This window comes from Geotrypetes seraphini, chromosome 12 (genome assembly GCF_902459505.1).
Source record: "Geotrypetes seraphini chromosome 12, aGeoSer1.1, whole genome shotgun sequence".
Lineage (NCBI taxonomy): Eukaryota > Metazoa > Chordata > Amphibia > Gymnophiona > Dermophiidae > Geotrypetes > Geotrypetes seraphini.
In genome coordinates this window covers 49454714-49478589 of record NC_047095.1, presented here as the reverse complement: position 1 = coordinate 49478589, position 23876 = coordinate 49454714, and the positions used below count along the sequence as shown (strand labels likewise).

The 23876-nt window shown below is 44.3% G+C and overlaps 1 protein-coding gene across 6 annotated transcripts in view; it reads right to left on the bottom strand.

Annotated features, from left to right (window-relative positions):
- KANK4 (KN motif and ankyrin repeat domains 4) overlaps positions 1 to 23876 on the bottom strand; it is a 104922-nt gene that overhangs the window by 34852 nt on the left and 46194 nt on the right. For 4 of the 6 annotated variants that reach the window (XM_033917090.1, XM_033917089.1, XM_033917092.1 and 1 more), the window contains 2 exons: positions 9080 to 9144; positions 2153 to 4174 (listed from right to left, as the gene is read on the bottom strand). In XM_033917090.1, the coding sequence (XP_033772981.1) occupies positions 2153 to 4174; positions 9080 to 9095 (2038 nt within the window). In that variant the 5' untranslated portion in view covers positions 9096 to 9144. Of the gene's footprint in view, positions 1 to 2152; positions 4175 to 9079; positions 9145 to 21639; positions 21678 to 21835; positions 21975 to 23876 lie in introns of those variants that run through there. The other 2 variants (XM_033917091.1, XM_033917094.1) reach the window with 2 other exon arrangements.

Sequence of the window (23876 nt, the reverse complement as noted above, 5' to 3'; positions counted from 1 at the left end):
AAGGCCCCTCTCACGTGAGATAAGCTCATGAATTAATTGCATTACACAGAGTGTTAAAGAACTACGATAAAGTTGATATTTTTTCACTAAGTAGAAAAATTAGGGAAAAAAATTGGATCCATGAAGATGCAATGGTGAAATAATCCTCATCAAACCCATATACGAAGCTCACCTTGGAAACCTCTGATGATCCAAAATTTAAACAAATGTTGTTTCAGGGGACATGCTTGCATATTGATAAGGTGAGCGTTCCAAACAAAGGTAACATTATTGAATTTTGCGTTGTGTGCTAAAATAGATCCAGTACACAGCCATTTCGGATAACCTTTCTCCGAGTGCTGTAGGTTCTCGATGGCTGTGCGGCTTTGATTAAGTTAAATATTACAGCATCACTCTTACAAAAATTCATGAGCCACGTAAATGGCAGAAGATCCAGAGATATCTGCCAGATATCTCTGGATGTTCTGCCATTTATCTGGCTCTGGATATTAATTTTTTTTTTAATGCTGCCAAAACAATAAACCATTATTCATGTTATCTTGAGAGATATCCAGCTTTGCCACACACAAGTTTACATCTGAGTCTAACTGGTTGCATGCCTCAAAAAAAAAAAAAAAAAAAGAAGAAAAGAAATCACACAAGAGGAATCTGAACAATGCTCTTGATTCATTAACGACTGATGATATGTAATCCTACTGTAGTTCCCTGCTATTTTCAGTGGATTAAACGTATGTATTGAAAGTTTTGTCAAATGTTGATCTTTGAATCATTGTGAATGTTTTATGCTGTAAACCACTTTAGTTATAGGCGGTTATGAAATTTTAGAAATAAATTAATAATATCGTTGTTTTATGCATAGATGGGAGATGGCAGGTCCCAATCCACATCTATAAACCTGAACTCCACTCACTATGGCAGTGTATCGCACACTGCGTGCCATGGCACACTAGTTTGCCGCCCGCGATTCCAGGTGTGCCGCTGGGGAGGAGGAGAGCCAAGGGCGCCGGCCTCTCGCGGCGAGAGGCACATCCTGTAGGCAGTCAGCCGGCGCTAACACTTCTCCTCTCTGTACCTCTTCCCTTCCAGCACCTCCTCCCCCCATGGCGGCTCAGGGCCCCGTCTAGAGGGCCTTCGTGCACGTGTGGATGTCGATGTGATCACATCACGCATGTGTGCGATGTCATCGCATCAATGTCCACGCACTTCCGGAGGTCCTCGAGCCGCGGCCGCCAAGTTTAGTGTGTCACGGCTTCGCAAAGTTTGCGAGACACTGCACTATGGGGTTCTTTTTGTATTAACGTTGCCATTAAAAAAATTAAAATGACCGTGTGAGCACTTAACCACCACCCATTTTGTAAGCGGTAAGGATTCATGTGGTATTCCTGTACTAACTGGTTAGTACGGGCTAAGGGAACTGCGGTCCTCGAGAGCCGTATTCCAGTCGGGTTTTCAGGATTTCCCCAATGAATATGCATGAGATCTATTTGCATGCACTGCTTTCAATGCATATTCATTGGGGAAATCCTGAAAACCCAACTGGAATACGGCTCTCGAGGACCGGAGTTCTCTACCCCTGGGCTAGGGTTACCATATGGCTCCAGAAAAAGGAGGACGGATTGAGACATCTGGGTTTTACTTTTAAGTAAAACCCAGATACCTCAATCCATCCCCCTTTTTTTCTGGAGCCATATGGTAACCCTAAATTAGGCACAAGGTAGCACCTGATATAACTTAGTAAAAGGCCCCCTATGTGATGCATAAGTGTAAGAAACATATGGAGCACAAAGCAGAAAACCTCTATCTCCACTAAATACAATGAAAGTCACAAAAAAAAAACAACGCTGGCCACGAATGGGCAGCAACGTGGAGTCAATGTGCTAATAACAACCAAGTTTATTGACAGGCCAAAAATAAAAACAATTACAGCAATTCACTGGTAAGAATATGAGTTTGTTGGGAACAACGCTACTATAATCATATGGATTATTTTTGTTCGGTCTTGTATTACATTGATAGCACACTAGGCCAGCTCCTTACCAATTAGTTTTTATAACGAGCACTGACTGTATCAAGAAAGTCTGAGTTAAACACAACGTCTCAGTTCTGCATTAAAACCAACATATTAATTATGAATTGATTCACTAATATTTACCCATCGGCTGCTGTCTCACCACTGAAGTCTCGTCGTCTGTTGCTGCTTCAGATGAGCAAATGGAGGACAGCAAGTTCAGAGAACTGACCAACTGATTCTGAATGGAACTGAGTTTCGAGGCCGGCTGCCTGATCGCCTTTGCTAGCTCTGGATATCCATGCTCCAAGCACGTCCACTGCTCTTGCAAAAGCTCCTGGATTTTTTTAACATATTGACCTATAGGAGTTTCTGCAGGTAAGCTCTGCCCGTCCCTCTGATATTCCTTCTCTTCCACTTCTTCTTTTGCAAAAAAGGTGTCTTGATTTTCATGCATCCAGGGCTCTCCTACTGAGGCCCCAGCAATGAACTGTTCATCATCACTTATTGTTCGGAGTGGACAGTCATATACGGGTTCATCAATCTTTAGCACAGTGGAAGCAAAGCTATCGGAAGAACAAGAGTCCATGTCCGATTTAATACAATTCCCAGCTTTTTCGTGATCGATAGTGGTAATATGGTTAGACTGGTCTTGTTTACAAGCGAAATCAACATCTACCAACTTGTCGAATGTTATTGTATCTTTAGAAGCCTTAACTTGAGAATCCATCATATTTACGTCATAGTCACCACATCCAACAGACTGTGTCTCGGTAGACATACTCACATTGATACATTTATCAAGAGTCCTTTTCTTATCTTCGTGCTCTTCTTCTGTATTCACAGCAACGTCCTGGCAATAACAGCCATCAGGTTCATAAGATATTTTGGTCTCCCTGCTGGCCTCTTCAAGTTGCATTTTTAAGCTTAAAAACTCTTGAAGGCTTAAATCTTTCGCCCAGGCCAATTCTTCAAGGCTTATATCCTTGTCCTTAATGTACATCTCTTGCTCTTTCACTACTAGCTTGAGTTTCTCCAGTTCATCTGTTTTATCCCTCAAATTCCTTTCTAATGTTGTAAACTGATGCATCAGAGTCATGAACTCTGTGGATTCTGAACGGACATAAAGCAAAGACTCAGATCTGATATTTTCCTCCCTCACTCCATCACTAGTACGTCTAGATTCAGCTCCGACATCAGTTAACAGTTCATTTTCGGTTATACTTAATTCTAGGTTTTCTGACACCATGTTGTCAGGTATAAATGTTGTTTGTGTTGAAACACTGCATAGTGGTAACGTCTCTGTGGCTGCTTTTATGCCACAGTTACCGTTTGACATGTCAACTGCATTTGTCTCACTCTCCAGAGCTCTGGACCACAGGTTCTGTAGTTGCAAGGCCAGCTGAATTTTCTCCTCCGAAAGTAGGGATATTTTCTGATTAAGCTCAGGAATGGTTTTCACCTGCCCTTCCAGTTCCTTCATTCTTTTTAAAGCTTCTTGGATCTGCATCTGCATGTTACTTTTTTCCACAAGATGGGTCGATTCGAGATTAGTATAGCACTGGGGATCCAGCGACGCATCCACAGGAGGAAAGGTATTCTGACTGAGAATACTTGGCTGAAAAGGTAAAGGAGACTGGGAAAACAAGGAGTACTGATTAAGTTCTTCTGAGCTTTTGTGCTGTATCAGGGTGGCGGGCATGCTAGAGGCCCTTAAAAGCTGCGGCCTACTTCGCAGGCTATTCAATTTTTCATCAGGATGTATCTGCTCTGCTTGCTCATCACTCTCTTCTCTGTATTTCAACTCGTACCCTTGTCTTAAAGAGTGTGCTGGGTCGGAGTTCGGAATTACATGTAGAATTTCCCTCAGGTCGGTCACCTCTTTCCTTTGTGCAGGTAAGGGGGTTGTGCTAATCCAACCTTTGCGGGCAGGGGGAACGTGGGGTCTGGGTTCACTGTTGGGAATGCCGAAGTTTCGAGGCAGTGTGCTGAACTTGGGTTGCTTGCTTTTCCTATGGACGTGGACTTTTTTAATGGTATTTCCTTTTTCAATGTCGTCTACATATTTCAGGAAATCTAGGTCTAAATAAAAACCATATGGAGTCTCCACTGAATAAGCCAGCTGTTCCCTTTTCTTCTCGCCTGACTTTGATATCTGATTGTTGTCTGAAATAAAATGGGGAGGGGGGAAGAAAAAAACAGAGTATTAGTATTTAAAAACATATTTTTCATATGTTGTGCAGACACATTTTAGAGAGAATGTAAAAATCCAAATCGATACATCTAGGTTAGGATGTGTATCATTCTATTATAATTTTAGAAAAGAATCTGCTGACTGAAGCCCTTTTACTAAACCCAGTTAAGAACTAAGGGGGGGGGGGGCAAAAGGCTTGTTGAATAATGTATTAAAACATTTTGAGGTAATTTGCCTGTCAGCGTACGCCAGCCACGTGCTATTGAATTTTTTTCAGAAGGGAGAAAGGGAAAGGCAGGGAAAGGGCATGCAAACATGTGTTCCTGTGTTACTTTTTGCAAGTCTGATGTGCTAATAGAAAAATTTGCAAAAGGCTTGCAACTAACAAATTGGAGAAATCTTTAATGGACCACTGCAGTAAAACTGGGCTTAGTGTGGGGGGGGGGGAAGTCTCATGTTAGCCTGGAAATAAAGATCATTATGAAATATCTGTTGCGTACCTGCCACTCAGCTTTCCTCTCCCTCTCAATCTCTTGACTTCATACAGACTGAGGATTTGAGGAAATGGGCCTGTTACCTGTGCCACCACAAGGTGGAATATCTTGGGGGAGGGAGGGGAGTGAGACGCCAGCTGCAGGCACAAGCAGATGAGTAACAATTCAATGTCAAATGCCCCTCTCCTCTTCTCATTCATCTCTATGGCAGCCATGTGGGTGCAGGCTCCCACCTATGGCGCCACAAAGTACAGGTGGCAATGTATAACCAATAGGCAAAGGCTGGTGCCTAACCTCCATGTACTATAGTCAACTCCCAAACTACAATGCCCACCGTAATAGTCAAATGTGAAGCTGGCGACATAAAAAGGATGATGGAGTCGATCCGGAGGAAGGGTATTAATGTACTTATTTTTATATTTGGTCATTTTACTAATGTTATATGCTGTTAACAAAACTAAGGGGTCCTTCTATCACGCCACCCTAGCGGGCTTAGCGCGTCGGACATTTCATCACGCGGCCGGCTAAAAAACTAACGCCTGCTCAATGCAGGCGTTAGCGGCTAGCGCGGCAGGCGGTTTAACGCGCGTTAAACCCCCCTACCGCAGCCTGATAAAAGGACCCCCTAAGTTTCATGTTAAAACTCTGCCTTGGGTGAATCTCTTCATAAAAGCAGTTCATAAAGCCCGATAAAAAATTTTTTTTTTTTTTTTTTTAAAAACCGAACAAACTTGTATTAGTTGCTTAATGCAGCCGAGTAAAAAAGGCCCCATTATTTTACTGCAACTCCAGATACCTAACAATGAGATGCAAAGCATGCGAGTACATGCAAACCAGCTCACTATTATGTTGATCAAATAACACAGCTAGCATTTAGCTTAGCATTACACCTGGGAAAAAAAACAACACCAGCCCTGAGCTATCAGCCCAACGCTCATCAGGGAGGGGTTTGAAATAACATCAGCTCAAAGCTGCCATTATTTTCCCATCAATCAGCTCCTAAGGTTGATCACAAGTTATGCCACTGACTGTGAAAGTTACCGACCACTCTAAGTAGACAGTCCTAGTGCAGAAAACCAACATCTAGGCACCGGGGCCCAGATTCTCTATTCAGCGCTGATCTCGGCGGATGCCTACAAAGCGGCGGCGTCTAAATTAAAGCACTGTTTGTAGAATTTTCCCCCCCCCCCCATATTTGCACAAGTGGTAAGCCTAGTCTAAAAAGCGCATTAAGGGCCAGATTATGCTAACGTCTAAAAAAAAAAAAAAAACCCCAAACGTTGCCGATTACGTGCAAATCACACTACGGTGCCGTTTGCAGAATCACGGCTCCCATCAAAGGGAGGCGCCGATAATGGTGGTCAGGGTTTTGAAGGCCTACATTTCCAGCACTTACGTTGGTTGTGAATCGCATCTACAAAGGTGCCTAATGGCGCCTAAGGTAGGGTTACCAGACGTGAGAATCTGCGGGAGCCAGTAAGGATGCCGCTAAGCAGCGGCGTCAAATCGCGCTCCTGCTCGTGCCTCCCAGCGGCCATAGAAACTCACAGCAGCCGATTAGCCACGGGGCAGGAATTGGGAAAGTTCACACCTGCCCACTGCACCTCCACCGGGGATCAGCAGATGAGGTATGAGGCTAGGGCAGGAAGGGGGGGGGGGAGGCAGAGCCTGGTGGCGGCGGCGGCCTTCAATAATTCTGGGAGGGGGGTGTACTGTTGGCTCGAATATAAACTGGGACCCCTATTCTGGGGCCAATTTTTGGGCCCCAAAATCCCTGTTTATATTCGAGTCTATACGATATTCTTTGGAAAAGTACTAAGACTAGGGGACATTCAAATGACTAGGAGGAACTCGTTGCCAGAGGATGTAGTAACAGCAATTAGCGTATCTGGATTTAAAAAAAAAGGTTTGGACAAGTTCCTGGAGGAAAAATCCACAGTCTACTATTGAGACAGACATTGGGGAAGCCACTGCTTGCCCTGGATCAGTAGGATGGAATCTTACTACTCTTGAGATTCTGGAATCCTAAAGAATAGCAAGAATCTTGCCAAATACTGGGAACCTGGATTGGTCACTGTTGGAAGCAGAATACTAGGCTAGATGGACCATCAGTCTGTCCAATATGGCTATTTTTTGTTCTTAGACTACTGCCTAAGAACATGCACATGGATGGATCATGAAACCAAATCAGCTACCAACTCATGGCAACATAAGAACATAAGAATAGCCTTACTAGCTCAGGCCAATGGTCCATCAAGCCGGTTCTAATGGTGGCCAATCCAGGTCACTAGCAACTGGCCAAAACCCAAAGAGTAGCAACATTCCATTCAGAATCTTATAGAATAGCAAGATTCCGGAATCCCAAAGAGTAACAAAAGATTCCGGAACCCCAAAGAGTAGCAACATTTCATTCAGAATCTTATAGAATAGCAAGATTCCGGAATCCCAAAGAGTAACAAAAGATTCCGGAACCCAAAGAGTAGCAACATGCCATTCAGAATCTTATAGAATAGCAAGATTCCGGAATCCCAAAGAGTAACAAAAGATTCCGGAACCCCAAAGAGTAGCAACATTTCATTCAGAATCTTATAGAATAGCAAGATTCCGGAATCCCAAAGAGTAACAAAAGATTCCGGAACCCAAAGAGTAGCAACATGCCATTCAGAATCTTATAGAATAGCAAGATTCCGGAATCCCAAAGAGTAACAAAAGATTCCGGAACCCCAAAGAGTAGCAACATTCCATGCTACCGGTCCAGGGCAAGCAGTGGCTTCCCCCGTGTCTTTCTCAATATCAGACTATGGACTTTTCCTCCAGGAAATTGTGGTTTGCCATTGCCTTCTCCTGTGCAGTGTGTGGCTCTGCTATGTTGCTGCTGCTCAACAGAGGGCCCCTCAGCCTACAGCACCTGGTATTCCCAGGCGGTCTCCCACAGAGGTACTAGCTAGGCCTGAACTTGATTAGCTTCTGACAGTAAGAGTGGGCCGACTCTGTGGCCAGGCGTACCAGATGTCTGGGTTTCCCTGGACATGTCCTTCTTTGTCTGGGTTTTGAAAAGCCGCCTCAAATCATGTCGGGCAGAAAGTCTGCTCATGCGCGGATGCCACGCGTGCAGGGCCGGATTTTCCTATAGGCTAACTAGGCTTCAGCCTAGGGCCTCAAGATCAAGAGGGGCCAACATTCAAATTGTTAGTAAAATTAAAATTACACTATTCTACAAACAGTGAACACTAAAACACTGAACCGAAAATAAGGAGAAATTCTACGCTTTGGGATCGGAACCGGCTGCAGCCGCAACAGGGCGCCGACTCGGCTTCTCCCTTTCTTTTTCTCGCCCTGGGAGGAGGCTCGGGGAGGGAAAGACGTCAGTCCAGAAACAGCTGGGCAAAGCCAAGCCCCGCGGGGAGAGAGGCAAAACATGGATCCGTCAGGACAGGGCGGCCCAGACTGGCATCGGGGGTGGGGGGGTGGGGGGTTTCAGTGGAAGGGGGATGGGAGGCAGGCGGGCATCGGAGGGGGGGGTGAGGTGAGGAAGGACGCACTGGGGGCACTATGGACATAGGAAGGGGCAATGTTGTGTGTTATGTTTGATTAGTTATTGTTACAAGTACTATATATGGTGCTGAGAATAAATGTCCAAATAAGTGTTCTCGACTTTTTTTTATTTATTATCCGTGTCGCATTTTTTTAATAAAGGTTAGTACCAATAACAACATGTTTCATTTAACATATTGATATATATCACAGTAATGATGTATTTTATTATCTCTCATGTAATTTACAAACTTAAAAATGGGAGGTGAAAGGGCCTCATAAGTGGAATAGCCTAGGGCCTCTTTTCATCTAAATCCGGCCCTGCACGCGTGACATCCATCACATGGCATCCGCACATGTCCGGACTTCCTCCCTGCCTGACAAGAGCAGGCAGTGGGGGCGGGGCTACAGTGGGACTGGGGGTGAGATTAAGGCATGGATGGGTGGAACTGGGCGGGCCTGGGTGGGCGGGTATAGGGGTCCGCATTTTCCAATTGGAAAATCTGGCAACCCTAGGCCAGGCCATTGGCATTAATGCACATAAGTGTACATTTACCTGTATGAATGGCATTATATTATAAATTTAAGCACACCAATAGTGCTAAAAATTTAGGTGTCCTATTACAGGATGAATGGGAAGCGTGCTGCACTGAGCGTATTAAATTTGGCCATCCTACAAAAACCCAAATGACTGTGGCGGGTGGGGGGAGAGTCCTGCCCTAATACAAAGTTGATTATTTGACACATTTTTACACTTTTCTGAGCTCATTTGATAGGCCTCAACCGGACAGAAGATATAGGTAGATAAATGCATTCGATATGTAATAGATAGAATACAGATCTACTTACTGCATATTTTCTCCATCTTTATGATCAGTCTGTTTGTTGAACGTCATCAGATGATTTCAAGGAAACTTGAAAGAAAAAAAAAAAAAGGGAAGACACATTCAGCGCAAGTCATTAGTGATGGCAAAAGAAACCCAGATTTAAACATGCGGCTGAAACAAAAGAGCACAAATAAAATGTTATGCGCCATCTACATTTCCATGCCGTCTACTAAGTCTTATTAATGTTTAAAGCTGGAATTACCTGCGCTAAAAGTTAACGAGATGATACCTGAACATGAACACGGTGCACTGTAAGGGCATGCTAACTGCAGGGGGGGTCATTTTTCAGGATTTCTACAACGAATATGCATGAGATCTATTTGCATAGAATGGAGGCAGTGCATGTCTACGGAAGTTCTCATGCCATGTTTGCCGCTCCAGGTCTTCCATCATGCCTTACCATTTTCCCAAGTCATGTCATACTAAATTAACCATGCTTTGTAATACTATATTAGCCATGCTATGCTTTGCCAAACTATACTCACCATGGGTGTCAGGTCAAAAGCGCGCCGCGACAAAGGCGCGCCCAGACAATTGAGCGCAGCGCGGAGGCGCGTGCCGCTCTAAATTACTGTTTTTAGGGCTCCGACGGGGGAGGGCATGGGGGGAACCCCCCACTTTACTTAATAGACATCGCGCCGCGTTGTGGGGGGTGTGGGGGGTTGTAACCCCCCACATTTTACTGAAAACTTAACTTTTTCCCTGTTTTTAGGGAAAAAGTTCAGTTTACAGTAAAATGTGGAGGGTTACAACCCCCTAAACCCCCCATAACGCTGGTGCAATGTCTATTAAGTAAACTGGGGGGGGGTTCCCCAACAAACCCCCCCCGTCGGAGCCCCTAAAAACTGTAATTTTGTGCGGTGCGCGCCTCTGCGCTGCGCTCAATTGTCGGCGCGCGCTTTTGTCTTTCGAGCCGTTGTCTATGAACCCTCACCATGCTATGTCTCACCATTTCATGTTTTATCATACTATGTTTTACCATGCTTTGTTAGCTATGTTGTGCCATCTCTGTCAATGTTTGCCATGCTATCTTTTACCATGCCACGTCTGAGAATGTAGCACCATGGTTAGAGCAGCAGCCTTGGCACCCTGAGGTTGTAGGTGCAGGCCCTCACTGCTCCTTGTGACCCTGGGCAAGTCACTTAATCCCCCCATTGCCCCAGGTACATTAGATAGATTGTGAGCCCACCAGGACAGACAGGGAAAAATGTTTGAGTACCTGAATAAATTCATGTAAACCGTTCTGAGCTCCCCTGGGAGAACAGTATAGAAAATAGAATAAATAAATAGAGTGAAAAGCTTCAGCCTCTGATCACCAGAGCTGGTTTTGTGACATCACAATGCCTCATTCCACCAATAAGAGCCAACCTCATCAATGATGTCACAATGGCTTGATTGTCCTGTACTTGGCTCACCTTTACTACATTTTGATTTCTAGAGTGGTGCAGTGGTTAAAGCTACAGCCTCAGCCCCCTGAGGTTGTGGGTTCAAACCCACACTGCTCCTTGAGACCCTGGGCAAGTCACTTAATCCCCCTATTGCCCTAGGTACATTAGATAGATTATGAGCCCGCCCGGAAAAATAGGGAAAAATGCTTGAGTACCTGAATAAATTCATGTAAACTGTTCTGAGCTCCCCTGGGAGAACGGTATAGAAAATTGAATAAATGTAAATAGATCTCATGCTCATTCATTGGGGAAATCCTGAAAATCCAACTGGATTGTGGCCTTCAAGGACTGAGGTTGGACACCCCTGTTCTAGAAGAAGCCACCCAGATGTAGGTAGCAAGAAGGCTACTACCGTGTTTCCCCCAAAATAAGACAGTGTCTTATATCAATTTTAGGCCCAAAACACGCACTAGGTCTTATTTTCGGGATATGTACATGATCATCTCTCCCTTCCTCTCTTTCACCCCAATTCTTCCTCTTTCCTTTCTCTCCCCCACAATTTCAGCATCTTTCCTCCCCTCCCTCGTGCAGCAAGACCCTTGCCCAGCTTCTATCCTTCCCTCCCTCCCATCCCTCATGCAGGACCCTTGCCCAGCTTCCCTTTCCTCCCTCCCATCCCTTGTGTAGGAGAACCCTTAAGCGAGCACCCCCCAACACCAGCACCCGCTGCACAGCCGAACCCCCATCCTTCCTTCCCTCCCATCTGAACCCCGCTGACTGCGGAAGAAGCAGCCTGTTTAGAGTGCTGCCGGCCTGACACTGCTTAGGGAGGTACCGTATGTAGGACTCGCTCGCGGTCGGCAGGGTCTTTGGATGTGAGGGAGGGAAGGATGTGGGTTTGGCTGCATGGCGGGGGCAGGGGCTCGGAGGGGTGGTGCTCGCTCAAGGGCTCTGCTGCACAAGGGAGGGGAGGGAGAAAAGGGAAACTGCTGGCGAATCCCGGGAATGATTGGCTGAGTGGCAGACTTCAGAGGGTGATGGTTAACGGTACTTTCTCTGAGACATCGGAGGTGACCAGCGGGGTGCCGCAGGGCTCGGTCTTGGGTCCGCTCCTCTTCAACATATTCATAGGAGATCTGACTCAAGGGCTTCAAGGTAAAGTAACATTATTCGCCGACGACGCCAAACTATGTAATATGGTAAGCGAGAGCAATTTACAAGATAGTATGGCGCAGGACCTGCGTACATTGGAATGCTGGTCCTCAACCTGGCAGCTGGGCTTCAATGCTGGGAAGTGTAAGGTCATGCACCTAGGTAGCAGAAACCCGTGCAGAACTTATACCTTGAACGGGGAGACCTTGACCAGGACTTCAGCGGAACGAGATTTAGGAGTAATCATTAGTGCAGACATGAAATCTGCCAATCAGGTGGAGAAGGCTTCCTCAATGGCAAGGCAGATGCTGGGTTGCATCTGTAGAAGTTTCGTCAGCAGAAAGCCTGCTGTCATAATGCCATTGTACAGGACCATGGTGAGACCTCATCTGGAATACTGCGTGCAATTCTGGAAGCCACATTACCGCAAAGACGTGCAGATGGTCGAGTCGGTCCAAAGGATGGCCACCAGAATGGTCTCAGGGCTTAAAGGTCTCTCGTATGAAGCAAGACTAAACAATTTGCAGGGGAGACATGATTGAGACGTTTAAATACGTCACCGGACGTATAGAAGTGGAAGATAACATTTTCCTTCTCAGAGGCCCTTCAACCACAAGGGGGCACCCGCTCAAACTCAAGGGCGGGAAATTTCACGGCGACACCAGGAAGTATTTCTTCACGGAGCGAGTGATTGATCAATGGAACAAGCTTCCAGTACAGGTAATCGAGGCCAGCAGTGTGCCAGATTTTAAGAATAAATGGGACGCCCATGTGGGATCCCTACGTGGGTCAGGGCAAAACATTGGCCAATCTTAAGGGGAGGGTCTATAGAGTGGGCAGACTTGATGGGCCTTGGCCCTTTTCTGCCGTCATCTTTCTATGTTTCTATGTTTCTTTCTATGTTTCTATAAAAGTTATAAAATACTTAGTCATTTCTAGGTACAATCATTTTCATTAGCTATAGAGTTCGTGTAAGTGCTTGAGTATTAAGGGATACATTCTCAAAAGGTCACTGAAATTTAGGTGTCGAGATGATGTGCACAGAGAATGAACTCTAGAATAGCAGTTCTTCGTGGAATTGCTATTATAATCATAATCATTTATAAGTTGCCTAAGTCTAAGTAAACTTGGCTCAAGGCAACACACAACAAAATACATCATCAACATTACAATCTGAACAGCCTTATTGTCCTAGGTGCTTCCAGAAAAGAAAGGTCTTCAAGGATTTATGAAATAATCTGGAGAAGTTGATTTCTGTTTAACAACTAAAGGTAAATTGTTCCAAATTTGAACAGCCTGGAAAGAACGTTCAAAAAAAGATTTCTTCTACTGGGCACCCTTGAATGAAGGAAAATACAATGGAAAATGAATTTTTATACGAGGAGTTAGTTAACGATGTGAATATTAAATTTGTTATGTAAATAAGTGCTGTGCCTGAATAGTTCTTGAAGACAACGCAGTATATCGTAAAATACAACCTTTGCTTGAACAGGAAACCAATAAAGACCCCTAAACAAAGGAGGTACATGACCAAACCCCTTTTACACCTATATTATGGTTAACTATGGAGTTCCGAGTGAAGTACAAGTTATTACTGATGGTTTATCTAAGCCTTAACCACATGGCACCAAAGTATCTGCAGAGCTGCTTGACACTTTATGTATCTACCAGAGATTTGAGATCTTCTACATAGGCAGGCTTGGTTGTTCCTTCTCAGAAAAGTTTGCATTATGAGTCCATAAGGAGCAGTGTGTTCTCACGTGCAGGACCATCAGAGTGGAATAAGCTGCCAGTGTATTTAAGGCATCTAACAAACTTGTCTGAGTGTAATTGAATGTTAAAAAAACATCTTTTCTGTAATATGAAATATGGTGCTCAGTAATGTTGGGTTTTAACATGATAGCAGTTTCTGTTTTGTGCGTGTGTTTGTATTATCATTGTTTCATTATGTATGAATTTTTTGTAATCCGCCTTGAACAAAGATGGACTAGAAATAATAAATTGAAATTCTGAAGGAGCTGAATCTTCTACTGTAATCTAACTGAAATCCTGTCATAAACAGAATTACAGTAATCTAATTGAGTCAAAATTAAGCCCTGGACCAATACAGCACAATGCTCTTTCAGGAAAGATGAACACATGGTTCTAAGCTGTTGAAGCCTAGAAAAACCTCCTCTTATACAAACAGAGAAAAATGAAAGCAGATAAAGACCGTATGGCCTATCTGGTCTGCCTAACTAAACTAAACTAAACCTTAAGTTTATATACCGCATCCTCTCCACGGAAGTGGAGCTCGGCACGGTTTACAAGAACTTAAAATATAAGAAGAGAAAGGAAAAGGTTTACATGAGCTTATATATAGAATGGAAGAGTAAGGGGGAAAATAGAATGACATGTTAGAGAAAAGCCAAGTTTTCAGTTGCTTGCGGAATAGTTGGAGAGAGCCCAAGTTCCGCAACGGGATAGTAAGGTCGTTCCATGCCATTCACTATCCCCTCCTCTCTCAGAAATTCAACATACTTCACTAGAAGGTTTAATTGAGGAGGCTTTTAATGCCAATGAGGTTCCCTCACCCCTAAATTACCTATGAGTTTTTATAAGGTGTAGGTGGCGTTCTGAGGCTTTTTCTTACCTCATTAACTGGGGCTAGTTGCTGTTTATGCTTGAGACCCAATTAGCACTATTTAAAACACATTTGTTACATGGTATATCTGTTGATGGTGACTGTTATCGTATAGCTCACTGTAGGAGAGATGCTTCTCCATGATCACCACTAAATCTAAAACAGCCTCTAGACCAGGGGTGTCAATCCAGTCGGGTTTTCAGGATTTCCCCAATGAATATGCATGAGATCTATTAGCATACAATGAAAGCAGTGCATGCAAATAGATCTCAGGCATATTCATTGGGGCAATCCTGAAAACCCGACTGGATTCCGGCCCTCGAGGAGGGACTTTGACACCCCTGCTCTAGACCCAGAATCTTGTTTAGAGCAACCCAAGAAGAAATCACCAAACAATTCCACAGTAATGGGAGGGGGGGGGAGAACCAAAAGCAAAAGAGAACTGTGGAAACAGAGATCTCTATAACCAAGTTTATTGTTCAAAATTAAAAAGTCTTCAGAGGTAAAGGCGATGCATAAACTTGATACATCCAATAGGTACACAGAATTTGACAACCTTCTTCCGGGGTCCGTCCAATTTAAGCCACAACAGATAAAATTGCTAAATAGCATCCAAGATACTGTGTGTTGAAGTAGATACGCTGCCAACACAGTCAGAATCAGACAGTAGTAGAATCTCGTTTCCCATACTTCAAGTATTAGCATATACTGCTTTCCAGACATTGCCTCTTTTCCCCCATATGTGTAGAAGTATTTAATGATTCACTTAGCTGAGGGTTTACACGTACCTGGCTTTGATCACCCAGCACCAATGATTCTAGTTTAAAGCCCTCTTCAGTAGGTTAGCCAGTCTGCTGCTAAAGACGCTTCTTCCCTTCTTTGATAAATGCAAGCCATCTCTGTTCAGCAGCCCTTGGAAAATCATCCCATGGTCCGGGAAACCAAAATGCTCAACACCATTCACACATTCACCTCTGGGATGACAGCTTCTCTGCCGTGGCCTTTACCCTCGATAGGGAGGACCTACGAGAGCTTCACCTTCTTTCACAGAGCTACAAAATCACTTTGTTCAGCCAGGTACCTAGCACTATCATGAGTGCCAACATGGATGAGCAGTATTGGATAATAGTCATTAGGCTTGAGTCTCAGCAAGCTTTCAGTAACATCTTGAATTTTGGCACCAGGCAGAAGGCACACCTCCTGGGATATCATATCTGGTCTGCAAATGAACGCCTCCGTAGCCCTCAGAAGGGAATCACCAACCAACACTACCTTTCACCTTCTAGTGGTCATGGATCCAGCAACTTTTGGGATTTCAAGTTTTGGTTCTTCCTCTCCCTGGGATGCTCCTCCAGGGCTGCATACCAGTTACTCAGTTTGAGGACAGGAAGAGAGATACAGTATCAATCCTGCAGGGTCCCGTAATCTGAACCCAGCAGTCTTCCCTCAGCATCTTTGATGCCTCATGAAGTATCTCTTTCTTGCAGATGTTTCTCAGTCTTGCCATCTCCTCTTTCAGTTCTTTCACTTCCTTCATTAGAGATTCAAGCTGAAGACATCTTGAACATGGAACCACCCCTCTCCTTGGGCTACATTTTCTGGCTACACAGAGGCAGAAGCTGTAACCTGGGCAATAGCCATACTATGGTTGCAGAAGTATTCATACCTGATGATAGAAAAGAGAGGAGAAAGCAGAAGAAGCCCTACCAAAGCAATATCCTCTTCCGAATTGGCTGAAGAACATATAAATCAATGGATCAGTGTGGGGGGAGGAAATTAAACACCAAACAGAGGCTTTCCTCAACTGCTATCTGTACTCTAAACTCATGTTATCTTATGCTCTGAAATGCAAACTAAAATACTAATCTATGCTAAAACACTTTTTATATGAAATCCTAAACAGAGACTTTAAAGCCTACACTGTTGTCTAAATTGATTTTGCTACAAAAGCAGAGTAATTAACTAAAAAGTAATGATATAACCTACAGAAGCCCAAGTTTACCTTTTCACAAAGTCTGAATGTCAGTAGGTAAAATCTTCCAATAAAGTTTTTCTTCCCCCACTCAGCACCTCTTGAGGTAGTTTACCTGGGCTTCCCATGATATCCAAATATTCAATTATTCAATCCCAAAAGAATTTTATCAGGCAATGATGCCGGTTTCAAACCAAACCACAAAACTTTAGTTTTTGCTCATATTTAATTTCAGTTAAGTTCAACCCTGAAATTAGCAATTTTAACATAGGTCAAATCTAAATCTTGGAGTACAGATGCAAGAATATAGATCTCATCTGTATACGAATTTAACTCATGAAAATATTAAGTAAGAAACAAAACTGGAGAACCTCGAGGAACTCCATGGGATGGCAGCCATGAGTGAGATGATTTTCATTCTTTGTTGCCCTATATCTTCTATTGGTTAGAAAGTTCTGGAACCACCCCAAAGCCTATGCCAGAAATTCCAAGTTCACTTAATTTTAACAAAAGAGGACTATGATCTACAGAGTCATATGCCACTGATATATCAAATTGCAAAAGATCTAGTTACTATGACTAATCTGTATTCACTTTAGAAATGAAAGATAACAATAGGGTTTCTGTACTATATAAACTACAAACTTCAAACTAGGAAAAAAAAGGAAAATATCATGACCAGCGACAAATCCGTGTACTGCAAAGTGTAGAATGAAATGATGGTCTATAACAGCGTCCCGCAAATTTGCCTGAGCCACAGCACATTAAGGGCTCCTTTTATGAAGGCGCGTTAGGGCATTAACGCGCGGAACAGCGCGCGCTAAATTGCCACGTGCGCTAGCCGCTACCGCCTCCTTTTGAGCAGGCGGTAGATTTTCAGCTGGCGCGCGCTAATTCGGTGCGTGCGCTAAAACGCTTAGCGCACCTTCGCAAAAAGGAGCCCTAAATGTAGCGGCCACGGCTTGAGGCATCTGGAAGTGCGCAGATGTCACCGTGATGACATCCGCGCAGGTGCAAAGGCCTGCCAGGCGGGCCCTGAGATGCCGGTGGGAGGTGCCAGCAGTATAAGGGGCCGGAGTGAAGGAGAGGCACTGGCGCTGGCTGATTGCCTACAGGATGTGACTCTTGCTGCGTGCCAGACTTTAAGAATAAATGGGATACCCATGTGGGATCCCTACGAGGGTCAAGATAAGGAAATTGGGTCATTAGGGCATAGACAGGGGGTGGGTAAGCAGAGTGGGCAGACTTGATGGGCTGTAGCCCTTTTCTGCCGTCATCTTCTATGTTTCTATGATGGGTCATTTGGCCTTTATCTGCCATCATGTTTCTATAATCAGAAAGTTCTATGACATCACAATGCAGGTGTAAAGAGCCTTAGCCTATAGGAAGAGGAGATGCAAATGTTAAGAGCCTTAGCCAATAGGGAGAGGAGGAGAGAGTGGCTGCTGCAGACACCAGAAAGTATTTCTTCACAGAGAGAGTGGTTGATCATTGGAACAAGCTTCCAGTGCAGGTGATCGAGGCAGTCAGCGTGCCAGACTTTAAGAATAAATGAGATACCCATGTGGGATCCCTACGAGGGTCAAGATAAGGAAATTGGGTCATTAGGGCATAGACAGGGGGTGGGAAGCAGAGTGGGCAGACTTGATGGGCTGTAGCCCTTTCCTGCCGTCATCTTCTATGTTTCTATGTCCAGTCAGCCGGTGTCTTGCCTCCTCCCCAGTGTGCTGAGGCACACCCGAAATCTCAGGAGGTATACAGTTTGCGATACACTGGTCTATAACACCAAAAGGTTTTGTCAGGTCAGGCGCAGCGTTGAAGGTTTTCAGAAGATTTCACATCAATTTTTACCATTGAACCAAGGGTTTTGTCTTCTTTTAGAAGCAGAAGGCAGCCTGTGCAAGTTTTAAGCGCAGATAGTGAGAAACAAACATTTCCATGAGTCCCAGGATGACAAAAAGTGAAAGCGCACAGACTTCCGGTGGAGCCATGGCGCTGTGAAGACGTGTGTCACCTCGGCTCCGGTAGACCCCTGCAGTGAATAGCCTTTCAAACTAGCCAACCCCTCCCCCCCTTCATTTTGCTCGGGTGAGGTGTCACGGAGCTCTGGGAAGTGCGTAGATAAGAGCATTAGAACATAAGAATTGCCTCTGTCGGGTCAGATCGGAGGTCCATCGTGCCCGGCAGTCCGCTCACACGGCAGCCCCTCAGGTCCAGGACCTGATAGTGCTCCTACCCTAAAACTCTCATACGCTTTTCGCTTATGTCCTGTAGAGTAACCTTCTATCTATACCCTGTAATCCCCTTCGCTTCCAGGAAGTCATCAAGTCCCTTTTTGAAACCCAGTATTGTACTCTGTCCTATTACCTCATTTGGAAGCGTGTTCCAGGTGTCCACCACCCTCTGAGTGAAGAAAAACTTCCTTGCATTCGTTTTGAATCTGTCCCCTCTCAGTTTTTCTGAATGACCTCTTGTTTTTGTTGTCCCCGCTAGTCTGAAGAATCTGTCCCTCTCCACTTTCTCTATGCCTTTCATGATTTTATACATCTGTATCATGTCTCCTCTCAGATCTGCGGGTCTTTTCTGCGTTTTGGATCCATGCATAGAAGGCCTCAAAACCTGCGTGCAAAGATCGGGAGAAAGGGGAAACTTGATTCTAGCGGCTCCGGCCTCCCCTTCGAGCTCGCCTAGCTCTGCTTGGGTGGCAGAGGTGACCACGGAAGTCCAGGTGGTGCTGGAGCACACAGTGGGCAAGCAGCTCCGAGTGATTTTGGACACATTGGAGGTCATGGATCAGCATTTTACAGCGGTTACCAAAGGACTACAGGAAGTACAGCAACGTGTGGGAGCGATAGAGGACGTGGTCCATGAGCTCACATCTGACTCACAAACTACAGACACACGTCTCTTAGAGCTTGGAAAGTGAAAGCGAACATCGGCACCTGCTTGCCTGCGTTTAAATACGAGCCTTTCAAAAATTAAAGAAATTTTGAAAGTCTCATTTTGAAAAGCACACCACTGCACCAACCGTGGAGTAGCAAGGGAGATTGATGCCCGGGGTGGTGGCGCCTGGCATCACCACGCTATGTGCCCCCTTTCCATTCTTGCACACCACTTGAGCACCCCTGACCCCCTGCAAAAATGGCACCCGGGGTGGTCCGCCCCCCTTTATGAGCCACTTTCATCTGGGCATGTGCACAAAAGTTGTGCTCACGACAATACCTTATGCTAAACACACTCCTCCCCTTACTTTTGGTTTGTTAATGCACAGTAACTTTGCATATCATTTGCATATGATTTATTTTGACCATTGCTTCGATATCTTTTTGCACTCCTTTGAGAAACAGCCTAGGAGTGGTCGCGAGCTTCTTAAAATGTCATGGAAGTTAAGTGGCCCCCAAATAAAACGTCTTAAATCAGTTTGATGTGAATTTGCCCTCCCATATTGAATTCAGGTTTTGGCAGCTAACAATTTGTGTTGGGTATAATGAAGAATGTTTGAGGGGATGCTGAAAAGTTCTCAGCCTAACCAAAAAGAGAACGACGTGGATATGGTCCAATGATCTGACATAATGCCCCCAAAAACCCCACAGAATTTCCTTTCTGTAAATTGGCAATTAACAAAATAAGATCACACACTTTTCAGCCACTGCGGCAAAATAACACTTAGGGCTCCTTTTACTAAGCTGCGCAAGCGGTTTTACCGCACGCGCTAGACGCTAACGCCTCCATCAAGCTGGTGTTAGTTTTTCCGCCTAGCGCAGGGGTTAGCGCGCACTAAAAAACGCCACCGCAGCTTAGTAAAAAGAGCCCTTAGAATTCAGGAAGCTGGTTGGCTGGGCTGAGAACTTAGGGCCTGTTTTACAAAACCGCAGTAGCAGCTGCAGCGCGGTAACGGCCCCGAAGCCCACAAAGATTTAAAGGGCTTAGTTTCAAGCACCCCTTTGTATCTTGTAAAGCAAGTGATTCCCAAACCTGTCCTGTGGGACCCCCCAGCCAGTCAGGTTTTCAAGATATCCTTAATGAATATGCATGAGAGAGATCTGCATATAATGGAAGTGACAGGTATGCAAATCTCTCTCATGCATATTCATTAGGGATATCTTGAAAACCTGACTGGCTGGGGGGTCCCCCAGGACAGGTTTGGGAACCACTGTTGTAAAGTAAGATAACTGCAGCTAACAGACTGTCCAAATCTGTTAAAAATCGTGAACTATTTGATCTGTTCGTTTTATCTGTAATCTGTTTAGGCGGAAGCGGAATAAAACATTTTTTATAAAGAAATAAGTATTGGTGAACAGCATTGCTCCATCTAAAGCAGGGGTAGGGAACTCCGGTCCTCGAGAGCCATATTCCAGTCGGGTTTTCAGGATTTCCCCCAATGAATATGCCTTGAAAGCAGTGCATGCACATAGATCTCATGCATATTCATTGAGGAAATCCTGAACACCCGACTGGAGTACGGCTCTCGAGGACCGGAGTTCCCTACCCCTGATCTAAAGTAAACTGCTACATCAAAAGCTTCATTTTAAAGCTATTAACTCCATTATGTATTTGAAACCACAGGAGGCAGAGAATTTAAAACTCTGCATAAATGCTGTGCTGTGAACGAGGCAGACAGAAAGACCCACTGAAACTCTGATTATTCATCTTAGCCTTCACTGATCTTCCAGTACCTTCTCACGCTTCTCTGGTTATATACCACCTTACGGTATGTATTTTGTCATTTTTGAAGCCACCAGCTGTGCAAATAAACTAACACATATTTTCAGATTCTTGCATGCCCATAACTTTCTTTAAGACCGGGGGGAAGCAATAATTAAAGCAAGATACTAGAGCAGGGGTCTCAAAGTCCCTCCTTGAGGGCCGTAATCCAGTCGGGTTTTCAGGATTTCCCCAATGAATATGCATTGAAAGCAGTGCATGCACATAGATCTCATGCATATTTATTGGGGAAATCCTGAAAACCCGACTGGAGTGCGGCCCTCAAGGAGGGACTTTGAGCCCCCTGTACTAGAGCCAAGCTACCCCCAACCACCAAAAAGACAACATTAAAACAATCACCATAATAATAATAAAACCTAGAACCACAGTATTTGAAATCAGTGACCATATATGCACAAATCAGAAGTATATATATATATATATATATATATATATATATACACAGTATATATATATATATATATATATATATACACACACACAAACACAGTATATATATATTTATATATATATATATAAAGTCATAAACGCAGCAAAAGCAAAACACTGGACTTGTATAATCCGAGTGACCATCTGCTAGCCAGAATTCAAATTTCAAGGTCCAGTTTTGAACCAGCTTAGCAAAACTTGCGCCTAGACCCCAATCCCAGATCACCCCTCACCGCTCCTGCCCAGTAGCAGATTAGCCGATCAAAATCTCGGAGCTTCCTCCCATCCTGCAGCACCTTTCAGAAGCTTTGCGATTCTATTTTTTTATTTTTTTTTTAACAAAATGCTTTTTACAAATCCAACACGTGTAACCTTGTGGCTATAAACAAAGGCAGCATTCATCTGGAGTGCATGACACATTAACACAACCTCATTAACTCGATCCCAACACGTGTTTTTCGGTTCCAGACCGACGCTCTCTTCTGCACTGCAGCAGCTGGAGCCGAAACCTCAAGTCACAGCAAGACAACTCATCAGAAACCCATTTTCCCACGTCGGACTCTAATCCTCATTCCTCCAACGCCAAAGAGAAAGGGAGTGGTTTAATTTCGGGGGGTGGGGGGAGGTTTGGGCTCCGCAGACTTCTTTTGTTGGAAAATCCAGGGAAATATGTTCATCGCATACCGGGTGGGTGTTTTCGAGCTGTTAATGGACTTGGTCAGGTGATCAGTGACCTTGGCACAGTTTTGAGCCTGAACTGGTTAAATAAAGCAACCCGTGAGGCCACACTGCCCTCATCTTTACGTTTTCTGTGTACTTTTGTCACAGAGCTTTAAAGGGACAAGCTTTGTATAAATCCTTTAACTGCTGCAATTTCAAGAGGAACGGGAATGCAAAAGTACTGTTTTAAATATTGGGTGTTGCAGCCTTTTGCCAGATCCTAATGTCACACATAATCCTATCACTATTACTGGGTTTTGTTTTGTTTTTTTCCAAATATCTTTATTGATTTTGAAGCCAAAAATAAGTGCAACATATTATACAATCCAATTACACTATAATAGCACCTAAACTCAATCAAAATTGTAATTTATGACAAATAGATGTATCACCCCCCCCCCTCATATTCATATTCAAAAATTGCACTCAGATTAAAGAATGAAAAATATTTTCCACCCCCTCCTACTCACCCACCCAGGACGTGCATGGTCAAAGGGCAAAATCAACAATCACTCTTCGCACAATTTTATCAATGGCTCCCAAATCTTCAGAAACTTCTTATAGGGCTCCTTTTGCGAGGCCGCGTTAGCGGTTTAACGCGCATAATAGCGCAACGCTAATTTGCCGGCCGCGCTAGCCCCTACCGCTTCCTCTTGAGCAGGCGGTAGTTTTTCGGCTAGCGCGCGCTAAAAAGGTGCGTGCGATAAAGCCGCTAACGCGGCTTCGTAAAAGGAGCCCTTAATGTCCCTGTTGTATAGCCATTTTAAAGACGTGACACAGAGACTCCCACCAAAAGTTATAGTTCAATCGATCCCAGTTTTTCCAATTCCTTAAAATAAGCTGTATGGCAACCCCTGTCATAATAAAGAGAAGTTTGTTATTGTGAGATGATATTTGACTTTTAGCTCTCATCAAAGGGCCAAATAGCACAGTGTCGTATGTTAGTGCCACTGGATTTCCCAGGACTTTGTACTACTGTTAATTATTTCTAGAGCGTTACCAGATGTACACAACACTGTACAGAATCAGAAGACAGTGTATAATCTAAACCAGGGGTGCCCACACTTTTTGGGCTTGCGAGCTACTTTTAAAATGACCAAGTCAAAAATGATCTACCAACAATAAAATGATTAAAAAAAACCACAAAGCACACTGAAAGGCAGAGAAAATGTTAATTATCATTCATATTCCAGGGTTTTTTTTCAAAGAGGTCAAGGCAGATGACTCTATGCAATGTCACCTCAGTAACAACCATACAAAAATAGACAAATATACCCCTCCCTTTTTACTAAACCGCGATAGCAGTTTTTAGCGCAGGGAGCTGCGCCGAATGCCCCGCGCTGCTCTCGACGCTCATAGGCTCCCTGCGCTAAAAAACGCTATTGCGGTTTAGTAAAAGGGAGCCATAGTGCAAAATATAGACAGCAGATATAAATTCTCAAAACGGACACATTTTCATCACTAAATTGAAAATAAAATATTTTTTCCTACCTTTGTTGTCTGGTGATTTCATGAGTCTCTGGTTGCACTTTCTTCTGACTGTGCATCCAGTATTTCTTCCCTTCTTTCAGCCTCCTGTATGCTTCTTCTCCTCCAGACCTCATTCTCTCCCCCAACTTTTTTTTTCTTTCTTTCTCTCTCTCCATGCCCCCTTTCTTTCTGTCTCCATGTTTCCTTTTTCTTTCTGTTTCCCTTCTTTGTCTCCCTGCCTGCCCCCTTTCTTTCTTTCTCCCTGCCCTCCCCCAAGCTA